General features: G+C 35.7%; 2 protein-coding genes across 3 annotated transcripts; one reads left to right on the forward strand and one right to left on the reverse strand.

The window, feature by feature from the left end:
* The first annotated feature begins 4078 nt into the window (after nucleotides 1-4078).
* On the forward strand, nucleotides 4079-6054 carry LOC114743286 (costars family protein). The gene is made up of 2 exons (XM_028931491.1): nucleotides 4079-4209; nucleotides 5552-6054. The coding sequence occupies exons 1-2, from the start codon at nucleotides 4129-4131 to the stop codon at nucleotides 5732-5734; spliced, it is 264 nt and encodes an 87-aa protein (XP_028787324.1). The 5' UTR covers nucleotides 4079-4128; the 3' UTR covers nucleotides 5735-6054.
* Nucleotides 5643-15082, reverse strand: LOC114743261 (KH domain-containing protein HEN4). 2 transcript variants are annotated; one of them, XM_028931473.1, is made up of 7 exons: nucleotides 14280-15082; nucleotides 11381-11863; nucleotides 10534-10806; nucleotides 9266-9553; nucleotides 9104-9186; nucleotides 7705-7831; nucleotides 5643-5720 (listed from the first exon to the last, which is right to left on the reverse strand). In XM_028931473.1, the coding sequence occupies exons 1-7, from the start codon at nucleotides 14958-14960 to the stop codon at nucleotides 5703-5705; spliced, it is 1953 nt and encodes a 650-aa protein (XP_028787306.1). In that variant the 5' UTR covers nucleotides 14961-15082; the 3' UTR covers nucleotides 5643-5702. The 2 variants fall into 2 exon arrangements, with proteins under 2 accessions (XP_028787306.1, XP_028787302.1); XM_028931469.1 differs by lacking the exon at nucleotides 5643-5720 and adding an exon at nucleotides 8087-8198 and having other exon boundaries at nucleotides 7456-7831.
* Between the last annotated feature and the right edge of the window lie 1410 nt (nucleotides 15083-16492).

Raw genomic sequence — 16492 nt, forward strand, 5'->3', positions numbered from 1 at the left:
GCAGATTACTATTTTGAATATAGTCTCCAGCCTTTCGATCCATTCTTCAGCTTCAGATGGATTCAGCCTACCCTCAAACTTAGGAGGATCAAATTTTCTAAAACTTTCCCAGAGCAGTGTGATATGCGCAAGGTCTTGTTGAGAATGTGCACTGCTACCACCTTTCGATTCAGTGCCTCTAAGGGTATCACCTATTGACTGGTGATCACTGGGAGCTTCATCATTAACAGGGCCATTTTCTTCTTGATGACTATCACGTTGACCTTTGATTACCAACAGCTCATCCTCTTGTCTCCTCACTCTTCGATCAATGCTCACAACATAATCTCGTAATTCTCGCAAAATAGCATCATTATCTTGACGAGAAGGAACATTTTGATGTGGAACTGGGGTAGAGTTAGTCCTTCGAGTGTTCACCATCCTTCCTTCCTATGTAGAATAGCACAGGGACACTAGGTAAACTAAGCAACAGTACTAAAATAAACTTTTAATCTAAAAACTAAAGGGAAGTGCACATGTTATTATATTTAAATTGCCATGACCTCTAGCAAAATTTTGTTTTCTTAAACCCTTTTTGGAAAAATATTTTACATAAAAGTTAATTAAAGAGCCATGGAACGTTATAGCTCTAATACCAAAAATGTAATACCTCACATAATTATATCAATATACTCGATAAAATATTTAATTTAAAAGTCCATACATATTTTTAATACTGCAAATAAGTCAAAATTTCAAAACATTTCTAACATAACTTAACAACATAAACTATTAAAGTCTTATAGTCATGGCAAATAAAAATATAACATAGCATGTGCCTGAGGAGCACAAAAGCCTTCACGGCTCACTCCGTTGGTGCCTTCCCTTGATTCCTACTAGATCCTTCGCCTGAAAATTGTTAATATAGGGGGTGAGATCAAACGTCTCAGTAACTACTGGAATTCTAACCTATACAAGCAAATCATATATGATAAACCAAAAATCTGTTTATAGGTCTGTATATATGTATACATTAAAAATCACAGATTTGATACATTCAATTCAATTTCATTTTTCTTTTTCAATATATCCAAAAATAATGCAATATGCTGCCTCCCTCATATCACCGTCCACCCTTATACCGCTGACTGGAGCCATAGGCTAACACATAGTCCGATAGGAGCTAATCCATTTTACTGAATTATTCCAAGCTCACCGATACAAGAGATATATCCGGCCAAAGATATAGAGCTCAAGCTCGGACTATGGCTCCCCTCCTTTGTGAATAGGGAGGTGTCACATGTCCCACAGCTCCAATGAATTCCCGGCCAAAGGAAAACATGGAAGAAGGGGCCCTGACAAGTGCCATCCACTGTGCACCGAGTGATGGCATACCACGTGGTAATTTTATATCCATACAATCTCCTTCTATCCTTAGCCCAACAATGCATGTCAGATGCCAATAATATTACATCATAAATACGTCAGCAAATATATTAAAAATAAGATAGCAATAAAACTTATATACCACTTAATAACAACTCATGACAATTCCATAGCCATCAATATATTTAAATATTAATAATAATTAATAGCAATAAATCTTAACAAAATCAAATAACATTCCAAAACATTTATTTGAAAAATCACAATATTATATTTCAATATATAAAAATATAGTAAATTCATAATACAATCATACACAATTCACATGTACAAGAAAGAATTTTCAGAGTTACCTGGTACTCTTTAGCTTACAAATATTCACACAAAGATTACTCCAAAATTCTGAAGTCTACAAGATTGCACATAAATATTTATTAATATAAACTCAAAACTATTCCAAAGCTACTCTAAAATTCTAAGACTACCCTCTAAATCAAAATTACATAAATATATTAACTCTCCCAAATCTAGGCATTTATAATAGATATTATTTTGAAAAATAATTTACATATAAGGCTATTTAAATTTAACAAAAGTATATATATATATATTTAATTATAAACAAACTGTAACTTTATTTAATTTCACAAAATTCTCAATTTATAATTTTTCGAGCCTTCAAAAATTATTTCAAAAATATATATTTAACTTATTCAATATTTAAACCGATTAAAGCCTCAATAATATATTAAATAACTCAAATAAATTATTTAACTCAAATTTAATCGGTAAAAACATATTACAAGTCTAAATAACAAACTTTTCAACTAAAATCTTAGTTTAAAATTCTCAAAATAATCATTAAACAAAAATAAACCGATTAAAATTCCTTAATAATGGATCTTTAAATTTCTACGGTCATATATTGTCAAAACTCTATATTTACTCTATACCCAAACAGTAAATTTTCTCTAAACATTATAATGATACTAATAATTTAAAGTTCTAAATATATAGGAAATACTCATAAAGAAAATATGGTAAAAAGAAGTATATTTATGTACCTAAATGATCCCCAAAACTTGTCAGGTGCTCTGCAACTTAGCTTTCTCTCTCTTTCCCTCTTTGCTTCTCACTCTCTTCTCTCTTCCTTTGATCTCTCTTCCTCCTCCGTCTCCTCTCCCCCTCTTTTAAACTCACTCCTCCCAACTTCCAACTATCCTTCCTCCCATTTTCTTCATTCATTTATTGTTTTTCTCCAAATTCTTCCTTCATCCGTTCCTTTTCTTTCTTTTTCTTGCTCCATTTAATACTCCTCCCTTCTTTTCAACTTACATCACTCCCTTCCCCCATCTTTTCCCTTCTTAGTAACCCCCCCGATTTTCAACTCTCCGTGGAAAGGGGGTTTTTTTTTTTACTAATAAAATATTATATATATTTTGATTTGCAGTTTTTTTTAAAAAAAAAGTATGTTACATTCACTCCCTCTCTTACTATAAATCCTCTTTCCCACAACCAAAACCCACCAAAGCAATAATGTCTACATAGTGATGCGGAGGAATAAGATAATAGCATTTTCAACATTCTTCTTTCCTTCTTCCCGTGTTTCATCAGCATCTTCCTCTTTGCTTTCTCTCATTTTCAGACAGGGCAATTTGGTCATTAGGCCAAAAATCTAAATTCCAAATTGGTACCCAGTGCCCTATTTGTCATTTTGCTTATTCAGGTGCCTTATTTGTCTTTTTGAAATTCACATGGTATTTTACTGTCATTTTTTCTAAGTTTTATGCTTATTACTTGTTATTAAAATTTTTAATAATTATCAAATATTAGTGGTGTAGCATGACAATGTAATTGTGACTATTAATGCATTCTTATTTAATTTTTTTCCCTCCTAAATATAAAAGAAAATAGAAGAATGTATTTTGGTTTTAAAGTCCAGTCCTCAATTCATTTTATTTTTTAAATTATATATGTTTGCTAAAATCCTCTTTGTTTATTATATATGGTTAATATAATTTTGCATTCCTTAAGTTTATTCTCATTTTAGTTTTAGTTTCTCAAGTTTTAAACCATAGATTTTGATCCCATAAGTGGTAAAATGGTCCAAGTTTTTATTGAATTATATGGACCAAAGTTTTAAATAAAAAGAAACTTGAGAGATCAGAACTTATGATTTAAAACTTAAGAACCAAAATCGAAATGAGAACAAAATTGAGGGACTAAAAATTACATTTATATAATCATCTTATCCTAAATATAAGAATTATTTTTGTAGTATAAAACCCATGCTGTTATTTTCAAAAGTTATTAAAGTTTTATCTTCAATGTATTACTTTATAAGGTGTAAAAAATTTTTGGTTCTTTTTTGTTAATTTTGTTGGTACTTTCAGGTTACTCTTGTATATCCCTTTTTATGTTTAAAAAAATTATTTTCGTTAATTTTATGACAAAATATCTATGCTCAAATTTTGTGTGCATTGTAAAATTATAACAGAATTATTCATAATTCATGAGCGGTAGCTTCCCAGTAATAATTAACTTTCTTACATAATTGGCTAGAATTATTTTTATACGTTAATGGCAATATCATCTTTATTATTTGCATAAGGTCCCTTATCAGCACTGGTGGCAAGTCCCCTATTTTCCAGGAAAAATATTCACGGACGAGAAATATAAGTAGCTGACAGAAACTTCATCAGGGGCGAGGGGGAAAAAATCTTCTCATTTTGGTGCTGAGAAGGCCTTGAAACTGTTGAAGCCATGAACGTAGAGGAAGAAGTTGGGCGACTCAAACAAGAAATCAAGAGGCTTGGCCAAGCCCAACCGGATGGCTCTTACAAGGTACCCAAAAAAGGTTTCCTTTCCTGTTTCCTTTCCTCTTAAATCTTGAGATTGAATCTTTCTGCTCTTGATGCAGATTTTGGTGAAACGAATCTGACATTTTGTATTGGGATCTAGATCGTAGTGCCATATATTGATCTGTTCCTTGCTCTGTTAGTTTATTCTACATTATTCGTATCCAGCTCTGGATCTATGTGCTCCCTTTGAAGAGATCCTAGAAGATGAGAAATTGAGGTTTAATTCTACCATTATACTCAGATCTGAAACTAGTTAAATTCTGGTGGGATAACAAGAAACGGAGTAACAACAGTCTTTGTCATAGTGATGTACTGCTGCAAGAAACATTTATCTTTCCTTTGTGTTCAGAAGTGATCAGTAAGCACCATCGTCTTTTCCATTCTATTCCATCTTCAATGTCTTGTCCTTGCTCCCATTTCTGACCCCTTCAGTCTATCTAAGCAAACAGACAAAAGAACATCACAGCAAGGAAAGGCGTACGGTTGATTTCTTTGCTCCTTGATAGAGCTCCGGTTACTGAATTGGTTTGTTAAAACACTGTGAAAACTTCTTCGCGACTCACAAATTGTTGAAATATTACCTCAGCCATAGATAGCATGCAGGGACCGGTCAATTAATGCATGGTTAAATGAACAATATCAAGAAATATTAGCTTTCTTTGGCCCCCTTTCCGTGTGTTAACTTATTTCAAGAATTTAGACAGCCTCTCTATGAATCAGTAATTTCAAGTCATGTTCTCAGTGTATTCTACGAATTGTTAAGGCGCGGATTTAGTTCGTTGAGCCAGCAAGGCAAACACACTTCTGTATTATCTTAACAATAGGCTGGTAGGCTTGAGATAGTTTGCGTTGCTTACATACTGATATACATTCGTACATTTGCTTGCTTATAACGATGCATCTAGCAAAGGGCAGTGTTTTTGAGTCTTGTTGAAATTATGTATATGCAAGTTATGGTAGTGCATTGTTCAACTTTAATATTTTTGGACTTATTTTGCTGACAAACACAAAATACGCTTGGGCAAAACCAGTAGCAGAAGGAGACAAAGTTCGTCAAAAGTGGACTTTACTATATAAACTAGACATGTTTCCCATCTATTGCAGAGAGTTAGAGGAATGAGTTGTATTATTGATAACTTGTAAGAAGCGTGGCATGCTGTACATTTTACATCATACATTGAATATTGATGATATAATGATTGTTAGCATGTCTATAATTTGATCTTTAAAAGAATATCTCAACTAAGTACAGTCATAAGCTAATATACTTTCGGCATATGTCACCACTCTCTTGTGATGAAAAAGACATGGCTTGTATTCTGAAGGTCACATTTGGCACACTGTTCAATGATGAGCAATGTGCGAATATATTTGAGGCACTCGTTGGGACGCTAAGAGCAGCGAAGAAGAGGAAAGTAGTGACATATGATGGCGAGCTTCTGCTCCAAGGAGTCCATGATAATGTTGAAATCACGCTCAAGCCAACTGATGAACCTGTGAAGAGTTGAGAGAAATTCTTAGCCCTGAGAAATTCTTAGCTATAGTATAAAGCAGTACATTCATCGGATGGGAATTCAGCCTGCACAAGCAAGCCTTTATTATAGTGTGAAAATAAATCTTTGACCATGCTTCTATGTTATACCTTAAAATTTCTCTTCTGCTGCTTGATTCTCTTATGGTTTGTGTAATGCCATTTTATGTGTGGATAAGTGTTTGTATGGCAAGCAACTCTCTTTTAAGTGTATTTACTCAAAACCACTGTTTGAGATAAATATGAGTGTGAGAAAGATGAATGAACCATTTCATGTGATTCTTTGCAGCATTCCTGTCATTTCTTTGAGCAAATTATCAATATCAATATAGGAATATAGAAGTTACAGCAAATATTACTTTATGATTTATGAATAATGACTTGCGTCTCACACAATTTTAATTTTATTTCTCTACAAAGACAATGAACATTATGATTTATATTACTTCTGGTCCTTAACATAAGAGCTAGTTGACTAATTTGAGCAGATTAAAAGTGTTAAATTAGTTATTTATAATAAATAGGTATTGTCTTCTCTAAAATACTCTTGCTAATTATGTGTATTAGCTACAATTTCTATTTGATGAAACATTTAACTTGTATAACTATTATAGGGATTACTTTAAAAAAAATATATATAAGAAACAAAATAAATTGAGATGTTATATTTAGAACCAAATTAAAATTAAGATTAATTTTTATATTAAGGACAAGGTAGTGCATTACAAATAATTGAAATAAGAGATCAATATGGATCCCATTGAAAAATGTTGAGAGTTTTGGATATAACTTCCCAACATATGCATTCTTGAGGGGTTAAGATTTGTAATTAAAAGTATAATCACTTATTGGCAATTTTGAAGGAAATTACATGGATCAACACACTAAGTTTTCCAATCTTTTTGGATACCTTATTACATGGCATATATTTATAGGCCTCCATTTTTGAGAATACAAAATCTTTCAGGGTGATAAGCAATCGACTTATAAACATTATAAAATTATTCACTTTGGACATAATGCTATTAAACATGATATGAAATTCAAAATGATTATTTTTGCCAGCTTATGGCTATTTAGTATTCAAGTCCCACAAAATGAAACTATGCCAACAGTCGCAAAGACGTGCACCATGTCATGCACACCCCCTAATTAGATTGGATGGTTCAATTCCTCTTAGTTTAACATTAGAATTTAATATTCTATTTTAATTGATATATAATATAAAATAATATCTTTTGTCGATGATTTTTCTTTCTCATGTTTTTTAGGCTTCCTTCTTAATATTGTCCATGCTTGGATTTGTAGATGCCGGGGCCTGCAAACGACGGAGCTGACTTCTCCGTTCAGGTTTCCCTCCACTGCTCAATATTTCGGCTTTATTCTTGCTCTTCGGTTTTTGGTTTTCTCCTCCTCTTTTCTTTTTTGAGTATTTCTGCTTTTGCATGTGTGAGCGCATAAAATGAGGTTCAGTGTGGGTTCAGACAACAAGGCGTTGAGGAGAATCTCTACGCTCAAAAGCTAGAGAGGGGAAATTGTGCGTTATTTGTGGTTCTTTTTTTTTCCTTTCTGCCAAAAAAGTGCTATTTTCTTCCATTTTCGTTATTTTTTATAGCTTAAATAATTAGATTTAACAGTCTTACACTCTGGATTATTTTCTATCATTGAGCATAAATTCTTAAAGGGTTCCATCATCCGTGATGAGAATACCGTCTGATGAAGGCTTACACTAAATTATCCCTACAGAATCAAGTTGTTGTGGCATTGAATCAGTAAACAAATGTTGAGTGATTTACTTGAGATGGATTCAATTAAGCGAAAAATGCCTGGATTGGCTTGCCACAAGACCTAAATATTTCCATTTTAATGTACATGAATAGAAGTGGGGAAAATTGAGTGAAAGGACAAGGAAAAAAGGCCATCCCTGGGGTTTCAGTCATGAAGAACCTGTGAGGATAAATGCTTGAAGAAGGCTCTGAGCTGCTTGGGTTTCATCAGGTGTACCAGATATGACAATGGTCCTTTCTCTTGTTCCTGGACGAGGTTCATGGACAATAACCTTGGCACCTGAAATCTGATCAAGAGAATAGCTTGCTCAAGTCACGAATAAAGGGGGGAAAAAGAAGCATCCATGATATGTTCATAATGTAATTATGATTACGAAGCAATAGGCTATGCAGATGTAGATGTATCATCCAATCTAAATATGCAGTTTGCAGAGAAGATTTTAATTGATAATTATTTTCTCCAGTTGGGCAAGTGGTTAGTAGCTAATGATTAACTACTAAACAAGAACATTATATTTGTGTATATGCTTCTGAGCTTATACCTTTCTCAGACGAGTCAAATTGCTACCATTTTCCCCATACACCGAGCCAATGACATCATCAGGAACAACAATTTCTACAGTTGTGTTAGTCACCATGGCAATTTTGCTTCCACTGTAGGGGGGAAACACTCATCAGAAAGCCTGCTATAGGCTCACAACAAAGCTACGACTTTACTCTATGAAAAGGGCGTTAACCCCCCCCCCGGGGGGGGGGGGGGAACAAAAACAAAAACAATGCAAATGTGCCATGATCCCAGAATAATTGATGTAAAACGAAATGGTAGATGATATTTAAGTATAATAATCTTATGCAGTCTATGTGGTAAGCATCACTGAATTTAGGTGTCAAAACAAAGGGTCCAATTAGCATTGTCGCACAGGTACAGACAATGTGCAAAAAGTGCTGCTAAACTCGAAGGCCAATTTTGTGAAAGCCCTTCAACTAGTCAGTTCAACTGGTCTAACTGTAGATCAGCCAGGCATATATGTTCAATACAGTCAACCTGACTCTGGGAAAATCACTTGCCACGGAACCAGATAGAATAAAACCGAATTAGCAGGTTTTGGACAACTTATAAATGTTACAGCTCCTTTGTGATGATGGTGGCGACCTTTAAGGCTTCCACATCAGAAGTCTCTAAAGAGAGTTGGAAGGGTTACATGCAAGAAAAATACCTGGTTTCTACGGTTGCCAGGTGAACCAACAAACCAAGAGACCAAGGCCTGTGCTGGGATTCCATTGTGAAAATATTCTATTTACTAATAACATTTAACGCATCTAACATATTTGATCAAATACAGTAAAATGTAGAACACCAACCATACTGTACTTTCATGTCTCGTTGATGTGTCATAATTATATCATTATTAAGATAAATTTAAACGATATAGTTGCATAGTATAAATCATAACACACAAAAAGCTTGAAAGGTTCCAAGAAAGCCTATAGTTCATTATATCTGAAATTATAGCTTTGCATTCACACAAGTCTAGTGCACTTGTTCGTGTATCACCAACCTGCCAAGTTCTAAGCCACCTTTTAGAGAAGTCAATCCCCTGCCAACATCATTAACGCCTCTTGAGTTTATCCCAGAAACCATCTGCATTCAATGCAAATTTATTGATATAAATAGGGAACAAATTGAAATGGAAAAACAGAAAGCAGAAAGAAAGGAATACCCGTGGTGCCCATGACCCTGGTGAAGAGGAGTTATCTAAATAGCGAGAAACAACTTGATCAATGTTTTGAGACATAGTATGTCTGCTCAAACTATGAGAAACACCGATGGCCGGTTGGACACCAATCGGAACAGGATCCCTCAATCTCCCATGAGGACTGGCATCAGGTAATCCAGAGGTCATGGTTTTAGTTCCAACACTGTTCTGTGTGCTGGAAAAAAGATTATCTCGCAATCTGCCAGTTGCATTATACAAAGCATCTTGAACATTTGAAAACTCTCCAGATATCTGAGGGGACAAAAGAGGATACAGTAAACTGTATGAAGTGGGAGTTAATATCTTATGCATGTATGTGTGTGTGTGTGTTTAGAGGAGGAAAGTTCAGAAAAAAGGGGGACGGGGAAGAATAAAACTTAAAAATGAGCAAAAGGAAAAAAAAAAAAAAAAGGAAAAGAAAAAGAAAAGAGAGATGGTTATCTTGTCAGCTTCAAATCAGTGTGACAGGAAAGTGTTCGTAGGCAACAAGAATCTATATCATACTGTTACATCTCTAGTACTAGGATCTTGAAAGAAACTGTTCAGGAATTCCGTATTCATTATTACCAGGAAACTGATTCTTAATGTCATATTGGTTCATGTAATTTTTATTTTTTATTCCTGATAGAAAATAACAGTTTGCATAATTAACATGGGCATCATAAAGGATATCATGCAAGCCATTTTTTGGTTAGTCTGAATGAAAATAATAGATTTCCTATGAGGATTGTACAAGTACATAAATGAAGAACAAGAAATAGCTCCTATAGCAATTTCAAGCCCAATACATGCATAAGCTAGTTTGGCTAGCCCAAAGATGAAGGCTATACTACAAGCCCATAAGGAAGAGGGAAGAGACACCTACTTCTCCAGTATCAGTCTATCAGATTCCTACTCTTCAAATAAGGGAGAAAGTATCACTTACAATACACATTTCTTTTGAAGGGAATAATGTATTGATTTGAGGCAAATAGCAGTGCATGTGCTAACAGTCTACATAAGCTTACAAAGGGAGAGCCGAATATTATGTAAGATGCTAGGCTCGGAGAAAAATCGAAAAATCATCTAAGTAACAAATGAATATAACATGTTTGGGCATCTAAGAGCAACGTATGATGAAATCAGAGGAAAATTATAACACTAGGGTAAAAGAATATAGTGAAATTGAAATACAAATGGCATTCTTCAACATCCTTTGATTGTACGAAGCAAAGAAGAATCAATGTGCAAACCTGCACTAATTGATCGTTATGTGATGCACATTTTGGAGCCTGGTCAGTCCCCATTATTTTTATGCTAGCACCAGTTGCTTTCCGCATTTCTGTGATAATTGATCCTCCTTTCCCCAATAAACAACCAACTTGGTTTGATGAAACCACAAGTCTTGCAGCAACAGATGACCCCTTTGATCCTGAGTCTAACCCCTTCTCAATGCCTGCTTCTACAGCCCTGGAGAAAACAAGGACAACAGCCTTCTGTGCTGGGGAATATCTTGATTCAAGATTCTGCACATAAATCAATAAGCCACTGATAGCGTCAACCTATTTAAAAATACCTATAAGAGGCGACATAGGCAGAAGCAAGCAAAAGGCAACAGTCCTTTCTCAGCAACCAGGGAGTTGACTTCTATTTCCTACATTTTTGGAGAAAGTAGCATACTCTAATGTCCTTTAGGTCTGTGTACTAGGTTATTGTATTTTGGGAGACTGTGCTGTTTACTTTTGAATATATTAGCCGTTGTAGCTTGGGGGAGGCAGGACGGTTTGCATGAGTATGGTGAGGAAAGAGCTGACCTCTCGAATGTGAGGTCCAACGTATGAGCTGTGAGTGTGTGAACTATTTTGTAACTTCCTACCTCCCACTAAGTAGGAAGATTGTCATTCATTAATGCGTATTCGAGTATTATTCCACTGTTAGGAACCATTTTACTGTTTCATTAGTTGCATATTATTGTTTATACTCTTGGTTCCTATCATTTGGTATTAGAGCCACAATCACAATGATTATATGAATAACTATAGTGATGACATGCAACTACAACAAGCAGAAGTAGAAGTAAAACAATGATCTTTAACAAACCTCAGAAGCAGTAACAGTAATCAATCTGTCCTCACATTCTTCTACTGAAGGACCAATACTTATAGTAGCCCCAGTCTCATTCTGAAGGGCTCTAACAATGCTGCCACCTTTACCAATTACACCACCAACCCTATCATTTGAGCAAAGAATTCTAAAGGAAACTTCCTGCTTAAGTGTTGTTGGATCCAGAGTTGAGACTCTGTTTACCTCAGCCGACACTGAATGAACTCCTGAAGCATAGCTGCTGGGCATAGAAGATACCACAGAGCTTCTCTGCAGAAGGTGGTCTGCATGCAAATGAGGTAAAGTCTCACGTGGAACTATGGTTAAAGTATCATGGGGAACTGCGCCTAAGCTTTCATGTTGAACCACTTCATGAGGCTTGCTACCCCAGATTTTTGTCCTGCTGGATGGAGGAAAATCCTGAAGACGGCGAGAAACAGCAAGAAGTGCCTTCTTCACGGACTGCACATTGCCCTCTATCTGCCATAGCATAATAATGCATTTCCTTAATTTAAAATATAAATTACAGATTTTGTATCAAGTGAAGCTCAGTAATCATTGCAACATGTTCTATGATCAGTCAGTCAGGAAACGTCACAATTATAAGCCACTAAATTAAGAGTTCAATATCACATTTCATCTACCACATACAGCACATTTCCTATTCTATAATGCAGTCAGTAAAGAGAGATTAACCTAACCTAATTTTCAGATAGGGCAATGACCCAATAAGTTCTTGGCTACTTCCCAAATCCGGTACAGCAGTGTCAAAACTAGATGTGGAGCTCTATGACTAATTGATCAAACAAATTGTTCCAATAATGAACTAGGTAGACATGTTCAGTGAGATTTTACTCCCACAAGTCACATTTTGGAAGTTGTCCTAATCAACATAGATTACATTAATTTCAACTACCAAAATTGGCTCAAGTTTCCACCTTCAACTTCTCATCAAATAAACAGAGAAGCAGGATTAAGAGATTTTAAAGAAGTCAAATGAATGCTTGCTTTCAAAATAAACAAGAAAAAAATTCATATTTTAGAGAATTTACATTCAGAAGGAAGAACAATCTCGCTGCCAAGCCCAAAAGATAGACTGTTTTGAAATGAGGTGACCATACATATAACACCTTCCTGTAGGTCCTTTTTTGGTTTTAAAAAGATATTAGCCAGCATAGCCACATTATACAAACGCACTATACAATTATATATTGACTATGTAGAAGCCATAAAAATACTAAAATCTTACAACATGCAGGTGACATGAGCTAATATCAAGTTCTGTTGAATAGTTTCACCATGTGAATGAATTGTGATAAATCACAAATTATGCCCTCAGCAGTGAACCACAATCACATTAACCATCCATTTCTCTTGGTGTATATTGTCATACCAAGACTTTAGTCAGTTGACATGCACTTACCGAGGATTAGTGTGAGGACAAATTAACTAAAGAACAAAAGACCTTATGGAAGTTTAATTAAGGAAGGTTCATTAAAATTAATTAGGACTGAATATACTCATGATTTAAATAAAATATAATTTAGAAAGTACCCTCAAATTTCCGATGTATATTTTATTTGGCCTGAAAATTTCTAATCCATATTAAGTAAAAAGACCCGTTACAAATTGCATTACGATGAATTAAGAACTTCAACCCACTGCCTACATCAAACATGTTACTAGATCACTACTAACTACGCCCACTCACTCTTTGACCTACCAAGTACCAGCATCACTAGCTCACCTATCCTCTTCATTCATCACTGCAAACTTCGGCCACAGAGAGACGTGGGAGGGGAGATGATACTGAGTAAGGAACATCCAAGGCAACTGACTTCAACTCAAATAACAAGGACATCGCTTTTCCAAACAAGGGGTTGTAACCGGGAAGTATCATACAAGTTGCCCCTTTTGCTAGTGTGGGACATTAACTACGAGAACTTGTTCAGGTCCAAGCATGACCAACACATAGCATGAGTTTTTTCGAATTTCAATGCCAGTTGAGGACTTTACAACTATACTTTGGTTTTCTATTACCAAATCATGCTTTAAACCAGATGACTGAGAACTAGTCAAGTAGAAGCGGTCCATTTGATGCCCAGTGAAGGCCCAGAGTTTCCAATAACATGGTCTCTTTCAGCTGTAACTTTAGATCAAACTCAGGCTCAAGTCATGATGACCAGTTAGATAATCAAACATTCCAGATTTTCTTAAAAAGGTTCAAATTAACTCATATTTTACCTTCTTACTCAAATTAAATTAAATTAAGATTCTGAGTTAGTTCTGATTTATAGATAAAATCCTGAGTCTAGTCCATTTAGACTAATCTTTTACATATGAGGCCCAAAAAAAGAACCAAAAGTTGAGGATATTAGCTCTCCAAACCAAACTATCTGCATCCTTGGCCCTGGACAATGATAACGAAAAATCCATCCTAACCTTCATCAAGTTTAGTGAAGTAAGAATATCTAATGTCAAGCATCAAGAACGCTTTCAGAAATTATCAGTTGAAAATACTAATAGAAAAATCATAATTTCCCCTAAACCACCAATCAACTACAAATTCACGAATCCTCTCGGTGATCTTCTATTCTCTACCTCCAGACCAGAGGTCATGTCCTCTTTATATCCAATACTACTTCAATTGAAAGTATCTTCACATCAGGATATCTTAAATATAACAAATCTTAAAGTAAAATATTATACAAAACACTCCCCTCCGCTGTTTAGCAAAGCCCAAGCCCATATAGAACTCAAACTACTTCACAGTATTAAGCCGTAATGTCATTTCTTTAGTCTGCTTAACGCTACACTCCACTAGCTATAAAGCAGGCTACAAAAACACTACACTACCATTATCTCCTATATAAGGAAATAGTGTTAACCGTCTTACCTCAATCATTTCGTCCGATGGGGCAGTGCAAGGAGGCAACTTGTCTGCCAAAACTTTAATTTTACATCCACTGTCCTTCCTAATCTTCTCCACCACCTTCCCTCCCTTCCCAATGACCGCCCCAACCTGTGCCGCATCCGCCAGCAGCCTACAGGACACTACTCCATCCTCCACTTTAATGCCCTCAGTCTCCGCCGCAACATCCAAAATCCTCTCGAACACCTTTAACAGTGCTTCCTGAGCTTTCGAGACGTCAACAGCTTCATCTTCGCCGCCGTCATCCCCATTATCGCTACCCTCCTCAGCCGGTTCCGAATCCAAATTCTGACTCTGGGGTCTAAGAAAAACCTTGCCGCTGAGAGCACTCGGCGCAATCACAACAATGACCCTGTCCGGTGATTCGGATGGGGCATCTTCGACGCGGATCTTAGCCCCCGTAACTTGCTGGAGGTTCTGTATGACGGAGCCAGACTTGCCAATTACGCCGCCGATTCGGGAAGCTTGGCAGAGCAATCGGAAAGCGATATGACCCGGGGGGATACTCAGGGGAGGCGGTGGGTGCTTGGACTTGGAGCGCTTGGATGACCCATTTGCTGCATACGGGTTGGGGTCGGCCAAACCAGCTTCAGAGTACAATATCGACCGCTTCTTCACTGGTGGAGCGAGAAAGCTGCTTCCCATAATCCTCTCCTATCTCTTCCTCCTCAATCTCCTCTGGGATCAACACACACACACACACACACACACTATGTATATTGAATATCTAGAATTTAGATTAAAGGCATATAATTTCTCTCTCTCTTCCCCCTGGTTTCGTTTTCCTCTTTGTTTATCATTTTTCACCGCTCGAAGGGAAGAGAAGAGGGGTGGAGAGGGAGAGAGACTGGGTCTTTAGTTCGGTCTTTTGGAATGGCGCCCGCTAAAATGCGCGGAAAGAAATGGATGCGATGCGAAGTACGCCTAGGGTTTACAAAGACTTCAAGTCCTCAAACCTCGAGCCTTTGCTTCTCGGCCTGACCCCTGACTACTGGGGTTGTTCGTACGTGGAAGTGTCTTTAAAAGGGCAAAAAAAACGCTCCTTATTATTTGGGAAAATAACAAACAAAGACTCTCAAATCACCAAAATTATGCAGAAGTGATCTGAATAAGCAAAATTATCATGAAGGACTCAGTCTCATATTACAAATATGAAATCTTAAGAAAATATTTAAAATGCTCATCATCCAAGTTTTGATTTGATCTATTGAAGTTATTATTCGTTAAAGTAAACTTATTATTTCTCATAGTCAACTTGTCACTTGATATATTTTTAACCAAGTTGTGATTTAATCTAATAATATTGTCATTCACTAAAGTGAACTTGTCATTTTCTATGGTCAACTTGTCATTTAGCTGAGGAGCATTTCAAATATTTCACTAAGATTTCATATTTGCAATAAGGGTGTTCATGAAACCCAGTTGCCTGCTATGCCTGCCCAAACCTGCAAAAAAATGCCCAGTCAGCCCTAAAAAAATTGGCCCGAAAGAATTATTGGGCATGTTCGGGTTGGACAAATTGTTGGGCAGGGCTAGGCATCGGGGACGGTATGCTGCCCTACCCATTTGGCCCTGCCCACAAAAATATATATAATTTTATTTATATATATTTTATTTGCCAAACCCAAACTCAATAGGGCTTTTTATGGGCAGAGTTGGGCAACAGGTTGCATTTTTCAGCCTGTTTATTTTTCTGGCTGGGCATCGGGTAAGGGTTCTGCCTTGCCCAGCCCTGTCTATGTGCAGTCCTAATTTGCAATATGATACTGGATCCCCCATGGTAATTTTGCTTATTCAGACGACCTCTGCGTAATTTTAATAATTTGAGTGTCTTTATTTGTGATTTTCCCTTATTATTTCATTCTTAAATATTTTTTTAATATATAATTTCAAGTTTTATGAATATTGTTTTGAAGTTTTAAGAAAAACGAAACAAAACACTAATTTTTTTCAATTTTTTATGAACTCTTCTACTATGTATGCATGCATATTTGTGTGTGTTGGTTTTTGCCATCAATAATATTAACTAATATAAGAATTAGTTTAACTTTTAATTTAATTTTAAATATAAGATCTCAATTTACTTTTTCTTTCATATTTATTTATTTTTTAAAAAATAATTCTTATAATAGTTGCATATATTAAAAGTTCAATCAAATGATAGTTTTTTTTGGGTA

Source organism: Neltuma alba, unplaced genomic scaffold, assembly GCF_004799145.2.
Source record: "Neltuma alba isolate B1F8T4 unplaced genomic scaffold, ASM479914v2 tig00000640_pilon, whole genome shotgun sequence".
NCBI lineage: Eukaryota > Viridiplantae > Streptophyta > Magnoliopsida > Fabales > Fabaceae > Neltuma > Neltuma alba.

Excerpts from the sequence above, each read along its gene's own strand:
- LOC114743286 (XM_028931491.1), top strand. The coding sequence starts at position 4,129 with ATGAACGTAGAGGAAGAAGTTGGGCGACTCAAACAAGAAATCAAGAGG. Across the intron at positions 4,210-5,551 it reads AACCGGATGGCTCTTACAAG|GTCACATTTGGCACACTGTT; the intron begins GTACCCAAAAAA and ends TGTATTCTGAAG.
- LOC114743261 (XM_028931469.1), bottom strand. The coding sequence starts at position 14,960 with ATGGGAAGCAGCTTTCTCGCTCCACCAGTGAAGAAGCGGTCGATATTG. Across the intron at positions 10,807-11,380 it reads TTACTGTTACTGCTTCTGAG|AATCTTGAATCAAGATATTC; the intron begins GTTTGTTAAAGA and ends ATTTATGTGCAG. Across the intron at positions 7,832-8,086 it reads ATTTGACTCGTCTGAGAAAG|ATTTCAGGTGCCAAGGTTAT; the intron begins GTATAAGCTCAG and ends TCTCTTGATCAG.